We start from the raw sequence: 12,229 nt of genomic DNA, 5'->3' as shown, positions 1-12,229 counted from the left end.
ATCCTCCCCAGATCTAGTGGCACATACTAGAAAAAAGCATGTGCACTGATACTCGTTGCCTCATTGTAACGGGGGAAAAAGACAGGGCTAGCAGAATGACTTAGATGCTCATGGAACATAAGTGAAAAAGTTAGAACATATGTAGGATTGATTTATACATACACACACACACACACACGCCTCAAAGCAAAACTATACATACTTCCATAGATGGTTGTAAATGCATAGATTACACACAGACACACTTGGGGAAGGAAAGGGTCCAGAAGGATTCGAGTATTTTCTACCATAAAGATTATTCTTAAATTTCCTACCATGAAGCAAAACTACCCATTCCCCACAAACACGACAATCTAATTTCTTAACAAACAAGATACATTAAGATTTCTGTCAGGCTCCTTCCTCCCGTGTTCCTCTTTACAACTTACTGAACTTTACCCTCTATCCAGAGCCGCCTCACCAGCACACCTTCCCTCCACCTCGTTCCCTCGGACCTCCTCACTCATCTCCAGGTGGCAGTACATCTAGTTCCTGTTTCTCCAAACCTTTTCTCCGTCACTTCCTCTGAGGCGACTTAAAATTCTTCCCTCAGCTTCTGTTTCCTCATCTGCATAACTGGGCCAATGAGACTGCCCTCCTTGGGTTGTTGTGAGAATGAAAGTGTGGTCACCGTGCGTCACCCCATGTGTGCGTAAGTGAGGCTGTGACCGCTGTCATGCATTTGAAGATTACCTAACAATTTAGAAACCTCTGGACACAGAATCTCAGGTGTTTTTCTTTTTAGGCGGATGAATACTTGCTGACTTTCATCAAGCAAGTTTCTTAATGTTTAACTTCCTTTATTATGACAATGGATTTTTAAGGTCCTTTGGGGCTTCTCACTGCTTTGGTTGCCATATATATATATAGGATTCAGTTGTCACCTTTGGTCCCCAGCTGATGGGAGGGCTAAGGACTGGGGCCCTCAACTTCCATGCAGAGACACTCTTAAAAGTCTTGTCCCAGCTTCTCACCTGGGCTTCCTTCCCGTGAGCCGCAGATAGACGTCATAGATGATGGCTGGGACCCGGTGGCTGACCGCGTTCCAGTAATGGGTCGTGATGTTGTTGGTTGTGAAGTCAGCATTTGGCCTCCTAAAAGCTTTCTCAAATGGAATTTTTTCAAAGGTTGCCAAGACTTGGAATCCTGGGCAGGGGAGAGGGGGTGGGGGGAGCGATAAAAAAAAAAACCTCAGAGTCCTAAGTCTAGGAGCATATAAACCCACTCTGGTGGATGGCGTTTGCAATGGGTCAAAACAATAAGTAATGAGGATTTGCTGTGTAGAGTCAAGAATCAATTTCCGAGAACAATATTAAGATTTTTCTACTGTGCAAGTGGTCACTTACAAAATCAAATGATGTGAATAGGGTCCCTCTCCTGAAACCTTTACTCTAAAATGACTTCTTGGAGAAATAGGTTTAGTCAATACAGTGAAGTGTTGTTCAGAAAATAATATCCATCATTCAGTTTCAAGGTTATCTAGTCTGTTCTGAGAGCCCAGAACACAGCCTAGGGGAGGCCTTATTTCCTTGGTTGGATCATTACTTGCAGAACAATGAACATTTTACTTAAACTTTTGAAAATATTTAAGTAAAAGAATATAAAAGCAGGATTCCTTGGTTGTAGGTCACACACTTTAAATACCACAGTCCTTCACTTCTGTGTTATTTCTCCTGCTCTGGGAGGATGTCAGACTCCACTGCTTACTCTTGTCTCCAGAGTTTTTTGTTTTTTTTTTAATCTTTTTTCTTTTTATATCATTACTTATACAAAACCTAGTTTAAAGGTTTTCATGTACATTTGTTAATTCAATACTTCTTTTCAAACTATTCATTTGAATTCAAGTTTGGTTTTACTTTATGTAGAATTCACAAAGAATATGCTTAAGTTCATTATTCCATTATGATGAAGATTTCAGTTATCACCGTAATATGATCACTGTCCTCCTTAAAAATTACCTGGGAACTGTATGAACAGTGTATACCCTGTACAGAAAAGGTTCTCAGGAAACACCCGTTCCGTGGGTCTTTTCCTTCTGGATGGAGTCATATTTACCTTCAGGAACCCCTAGTGGGGTGGTCCCTGCACCTTCAGGACACCTGTCTTCTGCTTCGACAGCAGCTCCATCCAGCTTCCCTTTGAGCTGAATGGAGGGTGCACTCTCTCCAGGCTTCAGATGTAAACTGAAGCAAGCATGCTAGACAACTTTCAACTATGATATTGTATATAATTCCATAAAACAGGTAGTAGAATATTTTCAGCACGAAGAAGACCATTTTGAATCTCAGAAATGGAATTTACATAAAGGATCTCTTTATTTAAGAGTTTAAAAGACCTTGTTTGCTTCTATTAACACATCTTTTAATGAGTGCTATCTTAATTTTGTTATTGAGGTAGAGGAGATTTCTTTTTGGTTCCAAATATTCTTAGAATTATTTAGCTATATGACCTAAATAACTGGATATATGATCTAAGGGACTCTGATGATAGTAGATAATTTCACTTTTACTGAAGTAGTAACTTTGCAAACAGAGCAAAACAGCAAAATGCTCTGACTTGGAAAGCAGATTCTAACACACTAAGCAAATTTGATTTTTTTTCAGCGTATAATAGCCAAAGAACAACTCGATGATCTAAAAGCTTCAGATATTCACAAAGAAAAAAAAAATCAACTTTGAAATTGACAAAGGAGAGTACAAGTCTGGTTAGCTAATTTTCTATTATATGCAGGATTAATTACTTCAGTTCAACCAGATACTTTCAAGGTTACACTTGTGGCTAACTGCATCAGGTAATAAAGATGATCACCAATGCAATGACATGAGCTAATACTGGACACTTCTAAGTCTGCTCGGCCACTGATCATTTCACATTCCCAGCCATGCAGCTGGTGGTGCGGGCTTGTCTGCCTGAGAGCAGTTGCTCAGCAGGGGGGGTGTTTTATCACTGACGTTGCTCATAATTGCTGACTTTCACTGGGCTTTATTTATTTTTTAGATCTCTCAGCCAGTGGCTTCCTATTGCTTACAATCGTGCAGATTTTCCCACTGGCCCCTCTCTTTCACGTACCACAGCACATTCTAGTTAACTCTTACACACTCACCATTTGCAATGAGTTTTGTCTCATTACCTGTGTTTTGCCTCTGCCCCCATTAGACTCTGAGCTCCACGACACACCTGTCCCACTTCCCCCATGGCAGGCGCTCACCGCGAGCGGGCAGACCTAGGAGGCACGCCCCTCCATCCTGCAGGCAGCTCTTACCCATTTTGCCCCAGTGGCAGGGATTGAGGTTTCCAGACGTACAGTGGTAGATGAGCGTTGACTTAGGTCTAGAAAATAGTTAGATAAATTCAGCAAAATGGAGAGCTAATGAAATACAGATGAGGGAGAAGAACATTTAAACAAGGTTGTTTTTTATTCCCCCAAGAATCCCTATGACTTAGGCAACCTATGCAATGCTTCCATCTTTGGTTCCTTCCTTGGGTTAATAATCAAAATGGAAGACGACCGGGAGAAGTGCAGGTGTGTGTGTGAGCACGCGTATGGGGACAAGATCTCAAACAGGTTGACGTATTGATGGAGCAAAGGGAGGGAGCATGACGATGAGAAAGCAGATTGAATTTCTAACTTCTTGACAACTTTATGGGGCAAATGCATAGGCCATGTTTTCTCCTAAATCCGAGTTGAACCCTGCTGAGTTGGAAGACGTCTAAATGTCTCACTTCAAATAAGAAAAAATTAATTCTGCTTACTTTTTACTAACAAAGCCAAATATACAAACAATTTATTATTTTCCCTTTGTGCTAGAAAATAGCCCACCCCACCCCCAACACAGAGATCTGAACTTTTAGTATTTATTAGGAACTGAGGAGTTAAAAAAAATGCTGTTGCTTCATCCCACTTTTACCTCATTTGCCTTAAAAAAGGACGCTGCATTTTAGATTACTGAATAGAAAAAAGTGCTTTTCAGTTATCAAGAATTTTGTGGTTAAATGCTTTAAAGAATTTATTATTTTATGATCAACCAAGTACTAAGTGTTATTTCTAAGACCACTCAGTGCGTATCTGGGACTATGTGAGATGCTGAAACAGGCACCCTCCCACATTTGGGGTCGTCTACAATAAAATGTCTGTATTTTTGAAAGGTGCCTAACATATTCGCCATCCTCATCATTCAATCTTCGAAAACCAGCTTAAGCATCCAAACCTGTGAACTGCCGTGTACCATCCTACAGCCAAGGTGAGGTTGATGACAAGATCGACTGGAATTAAATCTGCCACAGCCATCGGAGTTGCTCTTATGGACCGAAGAAACCCCTTCCCAGCCTGCAAAGGAAACAGGCCATGAAATACTGAACCAGATCGTAAGTAACAGGGGGAAAGTACGTATCAGGCAGGTAATACTAATGCTGTTAGTAAGAGCAGCTAACGCTGATGCCCTGCTTACTAGGTTACTGCGCTGGGGCTGACTGCTCTCAGCCCCTATCCAGTCTCCACCGTCAAGTTCATCTCGAGTGCCAGCATTTCCCTGGACCATAGTGGGCCTCAGGTTCCTTTTGGGAGTGAAATCCCTCCAATTTATGAGAGGTTTAATGTATTTAGTGAATTAATACACACCAAGAATAGGTTCTCACATCTTAAAAATTAATTCATAGGACATTTTAAGAATTAACATTTCCCAAATTTCCCATTAATTTACCATTTCTTAAATGATGTTGTTTTCTGCTAGTGCATTCTAACTTACAAGACACTAAAAGTTTAAGAAACATTTTTTTAAGTGAATAAAATTCTCCTATTTAGCAAAAACTTTTTTATTACTTGGGGGAAAAGCCACCATTATTTACTTTTTGTTCAGTATCTTTGTTTACGTTATAGATCACTGATATTATATAGATGTAAGAATTGGGAATTATTCATGTTAATAAATGTCGTGTCAATAAATAAGTCAGTTAATAAATGAAAAGTCCTGTTTATTAACGTTATGAAGTAATTATTTATACCCTGCATGTTTCCAACGTCAATTCTCAGTAATTAGCACTTTCTGATGTTCCTAATTTCTGTTTTCTTGTAACTGATTCTCTTCCTTTGGACACAAGAAACCAGTTTGGAAAATTTTAGAACATTTGAATAAATACGCAGCTTTGCAAACAATGTAATAAAACTCACTCTGGGATCATGTTAAAATAGTTATGTTCTAAGTTACCAAATATTCACCCCACCCAACTAAACAGCAAGAATTGAAGGCAGGTGAGGAACAGAGAGGGACTGCTAGAAATAAAAGAAAGCAGGGGTCCCTTGTCGCTGTCTTTGATGAGTAATCATAATTCACTATCTTATATTTATATTTTAGTTCACGTTGGATCCAGTTCTGAGAACAGAGGCAGAGTCTGAAACATAAGATTCCTAATAAGATTTAAACTCATTTAAAGAATTGAACTCTTGCTCATCGTCCTAAAGCGTACAGATGTGGGTCTGGCCTTAAAATGCTTCAGTGTGAACTGCAAAGCACCGCCGCTCACTGGATCCGTCTCCACCGCAGGGAAACACACACAGAGGGCTGCTGACCCAGGGGAATGACTGATGTTCCTCCTGGTCTGTGAGCGGATTATTGTTGAAGTGTTTCCTAGACTCATCAGCTTTTATATCTGAAAAATTTGTTCAAATTGGTAGTTCTCTTCTCTCGCATCTGTTAAGAACTAGTTATTGACATATTTTATGTATTTATATAATTTCTATCCACATGTTCAGAAATTTAATCATCTTTGCAGATACGAGTTTGATTGCATCCCTAACGTGCTGCACTCATTCAAGCTATCATTTAAAGGGCGAAAAGGAGCAAACAGCCCCATCTTGTGTTAACTGAGGGGAAATACAGCCATGGTCCTGGATGCTCAAAAGACTTTCCAAAAACAAAACGCCTAGGTAGTAATTGATGATATCACAGTTCTTCTGTTTTCCTGAAAATAATATCCATAAGCAACTAAGATAATTTCGTCCTGCCTCTGCTTTCCAATCAGCAAAATTGAAATAAGTTGCATCAATTGTAGTTAGTAAAGTAACACGGTTTTTGCATCAGCGAAGCTAACACCCGCATTTTGTTATTAGCCCTCCACTAAATTCCGAGGAATTGTTTCCACGCCAGTGTACCTACCGCGACAATGAGCCCAGTAGGTCCATTGATGCTATCAATCCAACCCTAAAAAAAAAAGGAAAGGAGTAAAGATCTCTATTGGTTCCACATGTCAGAAAAATCATAATGACTTAGGAACATCTGTAGGCTACTCTTAATAAACTTCAAACAAGAGCACACAGACCCTATCCGATAAAACTGTCTGGTCCAGTATTTCTAAGATCGCAAAGACCAGTGACAAAGCACTGGATATTTTCTGCACTTTGCACAAGAATTAAAATTCTGCCAGCATTTTTCTTTTTCATAGCAGGAATCAGGGATGGTTGCAAGTTGTTTATGACATCTTCGGGGCTAAATTGGATCTTGTCTTAATATCATATTCTGCTAACCAGTTTAGCAATCATCATTTTCCTCACCTGGGCCTGCTCTTAACTCCCAGGGGAACATTTCAAACACAGTATGTGGGAAACGTCCATTTCTGCAAAATTGTCAGAGTCATAGCATCCATTCTTTCTCTCTCTCTTTCTTTTCTCTTTCTTCCTTTCTTTCTCTGTCTTTCTTTTTCGTCCGTCCTCCCTCCCTCCCTTCCTTTTTTCTTTCTTCCCCTTCCTTCTTCTTTCTTTCGTCTACCCACCCATCTATACATCTGTATTAACTTGCTTACATGTTAGAGGAAGGATTCTATTTAGGAGCAGCTAGAGAAAACTGTCTTTTTGAGTTTGTGTCCTAAGCCATAAACAAGTCAGTTGACCTTATTATGTCTGTTTCTTTATCACTGTAAGTCAAAATGTGTGTGTGAAATGGGAGAGAAGTTTGAAGAGCCTTTAACCAGGGACCGGGCACCGCATACCCACATCTCATACACAGTCTCCTCTGATCGACCCTCCACGGTGGGTGCAATTAGCCCAGTGTCACAGACGAGACAACTCAAAGGCTGCCTGTCAGTAACTAACGGAGCTCAAATTTATCTGGCCTGAAATCTTCACAGAATTGCTTTAAAGAAGATGGTATAATTCAAAGGACTTTCAAAAAGACACCGCTGTATACAGAGGGAAAAATGATCATTCCTAAATGGAGGACTGTCTGTGTCCTCCTGTTTACTCGGCAGTTGTAACACAACCCAATTTGGCCATTAAGAACGTTCCAGTATATTTGAACTATAGTAGGGAGGCCAAGACATAAAACTATTTCCTTTGGGAAGTTTGAGACCAGAGTTAATGAGCTAATTTAAGATTTCCACGCCACTCTAGGACGGTCAGGGTAACTCCTGGAGGAGCCCCGCACTGAATAAATCCTGAACCACATGTGAAAATGTTGTCCTAATATAATGGGTTCATGTTTGATTTGCTGCATTCGGCCACACATACTGAACAGAAGAGAAAAAAGACCCCGGGGAGTAGTGGGGCTGGAAGGACGATGGCTTGGGAGCAAAGCGTGAATCCAGGTGAGCGGGCTTACTGGGAATGGCTCCTGCCAGGTGGCTCCCACGATGGAGGGTCTGATGATGGCGATGTTGAGGTTCCCGCCCTCCTGCTGCAGCACCATCTCTCCCAAGGCCTTGGTGTAGGTGTAGGTGTTGGGCCGGTCCCCAATCAGCTTGGGTGTGATCTCGTCAATAATAGCGTCGTCTAGCCACCTGAAGGCATCAGAGTGGAAAAGAATTCTAGCAGCGTGTGTTACACAACAGACCAGAAAGAAACCGTGAGACACCAATAACCCAACACGGCTTCCACTTTCTGGCTTGAGTTCCAGAATCCAGAACTGCCACTGGACACCAAGGCTCGGGGCGGGGGGTGTACCTTGCCAAGGCACACATGACAGATGAGATCTTTGCTCTCCACCGCTAAGACCAGCCTCCCTAGTCAATCCTGCGGCCTCCTGCCTAGATAAATTCAACAGAAAGGCAGTCTGCTATTTTATTACATATAATCAACCTGCATCTTCAGCTGTTTCCTCTCCAGTGGGTCCGCAGGGATTCCCTGAACGCATCTATTCAGAACTAGTTATTGACGGGTTTGGCGCCAGGCGTGCGCCCGGCAGCGTGGCAGGGGCGGTGGGCGTGGCGCTGAGAGGCGCTCGTGTCCGGGGTGCTGCGCGGGGGCCCCACCCATGCAGGGTCGTCCAGTTAAAACCTACGGCATCAATCTCGAAACCTTACTCTTTGAATTTTTAAAATTCTATTCAATGCCTCAACAAAGAAAAGCAACTACGTTTTGCAGACTGACCGTCTGTTGCTAAAACAAATCTATGAACCGTATTTTGAAGGTCTGTTTGGAGTCTAAGCTAACAACTTGGTGATGACTTCCAGAGAGTTCCAGTGAGTTCTGAAGTGCTCTCATAACTATGGCTAGTCTGTCAGGTGGAGCGAACACGGTACCCTGAAGCAGATTTAATAGAGTGATTACTGAGCACCTCTACTTACCAGAAGACCTGTGTCACAGGTAACTGAGTTACCATGGCACCAGACTAACTTTTTTTTTTTAAAGATGTCAGAACCATGTTGATAACCCCAAAGTCTTTCTGCCCTTCTCTAAGAGAGCAATCAAATTACTGTTGATTTAATATTTAATGTTTCTCTTAGCTGGTAGATCTATTTGGTTGAACTTTTGATATAAAACAGTTTTGAAAAATTAGGCTTCCTGAATGGGTCAGTGTGATTTTTATAATCCACGTATTTGGTACATTTGTTCCTATTTTTTTATCGCACTGAGCACGATCATACTATTTTGATTGCAGAAAAATCCTCTTAGCGGTTTTTGATTTGCCCCCATGACAAACTGTTGTGCCTCCGAGATGTGCTTAATGCCAAAACTTACTCAGAAACACAACTCTCAATCAGAATAACTCTCATTAGAAGTTGGGGTGGAACATGAACACTGCCTATTATGTTTGCTGCACTAGTGTGGAAGTGTCTTCTAGATTCTCAAATGCTTTCTGACTTACATGGAAAGGGAAAAGCTGAGAAGTTCCTAGAATTAAAAACAACTCTAAATACTTAGAAAAACAGATGATATCTCAATGATGTGGTCACTTGAGGGTTGGGAGAGAGTGCGAGGTAATACAGGTGTTCTTTACTTCATCCTATTTGTGGGTCAGCAGTGGGAAAACGGACCTCAGGCCATTTTTTTTTCACCTGCAAAACCATACAGGTTACAAAAATCCGATCAGAAGAAATACAGCCTAATTTTAATAAGGCTGTAAAGAAAACTTTAAGGAAGCATCAGAACCTAGCAATGCCCTCGAATTGTATGGCACACGGCTGGTGCCACCTGCTGTCACTGATGCTGGTGTTCATGGAACGGGTGACACCTGGAAGCTTCACAAAATTTGGAGAATTAGCTTGTCTCAGAAAAGACTGGTTTCATAGGATTCCAAGAACACGAAGCAAAAGAATTGTAGAGTTGTGTAGACAGAGGGCCTGCCTCCACTGTTCGTAGCCACGTCTGTATTATTGTCTCGTTTCCTCCACTTTCACTTGTGAAAAATGGCAATAATTACATCTGTTGTAAATGCTCAGGTTACCACGAGGACAAATAGGAATGTTCACAACTACACTTAAAACTGTTTGATGAAACAAAATGAGCCAACAAATCTGGCATGCTTATTTTTAGTAGAACCACCAAGGAGCGTATGACTACATAGGTAACAGCTGGTTTTAAAATACCTTTTCAAATACAGTCAAACAGACCACATCTCATCCAGCCACCTCCTGGGCGCAAAGAGATTAGTGTAACAAATAAACATGCCCATTGGCTACATGATGCCCTTTTCAGGACCTAAGATCAGTTCATGCTCTTCTTCACCAAAGTTTGATCTGCTGCTTCTGTTTGTTTTCAAAATAGTAAATGAGTTAGCATGGTAAAAAACCAGACACTAGAGAAGGCAAAGTACATTTCTGAAATTAAGCAAATGCTCCCCAGGGTACCCAAGGAGAGGTCTGAACCCACAGGTTCCAAATTCTAAGCTTCGACTTCAGTAGCTGCCAAAGAAGCAAAACATGATTGAAGATTTTAGAAAACCGGGTCTGTGTCTCATATACACACACACACACGCGCGCGTGCACAATCTCCTCAATTTTCCATCTTTTTCGTTTGAAACTTATGTAATCCACCTCCTCATAGCATTAATAATTCCATAATTTATGTGTTTGTTGAATGAAACAGCAAGAGAAATATATATTTTTTTCCCTCCGAATTTTCTTACGCAAGAAGCAGGGCAAGCCTAGCGGAACAGCGGGAAGAACTTTCTGGGGAGTCAGTGCTGGACACCTGCCTCATGCTGACTAACGTTCACACTCCTCTTGTCTGGATTATCGCGATTTCCTTGATTATTTGCAGCCATCACCGTATCACTCATGCAGTATGTTCTTGCTCGTGTGTCTGTCTCCCCACTTTACAATGAGCCCAGGAAAGCAGGGATTATGTTTTTGATCTCTGTGTCCAATCGCCTTCCTGCCTCCACGAGCCCCACTACCTTATGCAGTAAACGTGTGCTCACCCATTAGACGGCCTTGATTGGCCAGTATATGTTCTGTGGGGGTTGGGAAGCTGAGATGGACAATGGGTGAACTCAGAAGGCAGTGGGGTTGTAAGGAGACGGGGGAAATCAGAAAGGGGACATCTTTGCAGAGAAGGGAGGGTAAAGTGTCAGGTGACAGTGGCGAAAAGTGCTGAGAAGCTAGAAGGCGACATGCTGACCAACTTCAATTTGGCAGAGATGGCTGGAGAATAAATGTAAGTGGCTTCAAAGTAAATTTGAACCTTCTACTGGGGAGAAGCATGTATCAGAGCCTAATGCTTGTGGTGACTTGGCTTCTGTACTTCCTGCAGATTTTTGCTGAGCACCTATTCTGGCCCCCGTGGCCTGACAATGTTGAAACTATTCAGTTTCAAGGGGAGGGTGTAGCTCAGTGGTAGAGCGCATGCTTAGCACACACGAGGTCCTGGGTTCAATCCCCAGTGCCTCTGTGAAATAAATAAACAAACCCAATTACCTCCCCCACCTGCCAAAAATGCCCAAACTGAAAGAAACCCATAAAATTATTCAGTTTGTTTAAGAAACAATTTAACCCTGCTCTGATTTGCATTAAAGTCTGATCATATTAAAAGTACACAGGATTTTCAACTTTTTGTCTGCTCCTTGGATGCCATCTTAATGCTATACCATCCTGACAATAAAAGTACAAACACTAAAATTAGCTTCTTCTTTTCCCCTGGACTAGAGACACCCTTAGTGTTAACAACGTGTTCTTCAGCACGAAGGCAAACCTACTTTCTGACATTTGACCGCTTCTTGGATTTCCCAAAGGGCCACTGTCGGGGCCGTGCTTTCGTCTTCCCGGCTTCTCACACTCTCACCCGCAGCTCACCTGCCACGACTGACTGCAACCAGCGTCTGATCAAGAAACACCTTCTCTTTTTCACAAAGAAGACCAGCTGTGTCTTCTTCTGGTGGCCAAGTAGCTTAAAGTCTGACTTTTTTTTAACAGGTACAAATCTATCAGGAAGTTTTACTCCATTCAAGCATCCAGGAATTGCAAGACAACAAAAAGTGAGGGCAGTGGGAAGCTGATAACTGGAATATGCATGAACCCCCTTTCAAATGAAAGCTGTTCAATGACAAGTCACCTTAAGGCACCATTTCCCAAACTTGCCTGTTCAGCCACTGAATCAGTCTTTTAGGGGATGGTCTGATAATCTGGATTTTTAAATAAGCCCCGGTGATTTGTATGGTCAGTCAAGTTGGGAAATCACTAATTTAAAAATCACTCCACTCCACAAAGTTAAGTCATTAAGACTTGAATAAATTGGGATTGGCTTCCCCAAAGGCATTGCTTCTTGGAGTAAAATTTTTAATAAAACTGAAATTTAAATGGAATGAACTCCTCGGTTCTAGAAATGTGAGCCGTGACAATTATGCACGTTCTAATCTGATAGCTGGTAAGGTACTTGCAGGTCCACAAGCAGCGCAGTAGCCTCGTCCATTCTGTTGGTTTTTCTCTCCCCAAACATACAGATGTTTTGTACATCTGTCGTCGCTCTGAAGGTCCAGCCCTCCTC

The 12,229-nt window shown here is 41.8% G+C and overlaps 1 protein-coding gene across 2 annotated transcripts in view; it reads right to left on the bottom strand.

Moving 5' to 3' along the window:
• FAR2 (fatty acyl-CoA reductase 2) overlaps positions 1–12,229 on the bottom strand; it is a 123,876-nt gene that overhangs the window by 7,749 nt on the left and 103,898 nt on the right. For both annotated transcript variants that reach the window (XM_074357797.1, XM_045510375.2), the window contains exons 5-9: positions 7,629–7,806; positions 6,192–6,236; positions 4,248–4,366; positions 3,302–3,369; positions 1,014–1,185 (exon numbers count right to left, since the gene is read on the bottom strand). In XM_074357797.1, the coding sequence (XP_074213898.1) occupies positions 1,014–1,185; positions 3,302–3,369; positions 4,248–4,366; positions 6,192–6,236; positions 7,629–7,806 (582 nt within the window). The remainder of the gene's footprint in view (positions 1–1,013; positions 1,186–3,301; positions 3,370–4,247; positions 4,367–6,191; positions 6,237–7,628; positions 7,807–12,229) is intronic.

This window comes from Camelus bactrianus, chromosome 34, assembly GCF_048773025.1.
Source record: "Camelus bactrianus isolate YW-2024 breed Bactrian camel chromosome 34, ASM4877302v1, whole genome shotgun sequence".
In the NCBI taxonomy this organism is placed as follows: Eukaryota; Metazoa; Chordata; class Mammalia; order Artiodactyla; family Camelidae; genus Camelus; species Camelus bactrianus.
The sequence above is the reverse complement of the archived record's forward strand: the minus strand, read 5'-3'. Positions and strand labels throughout refer to the sequence as shown.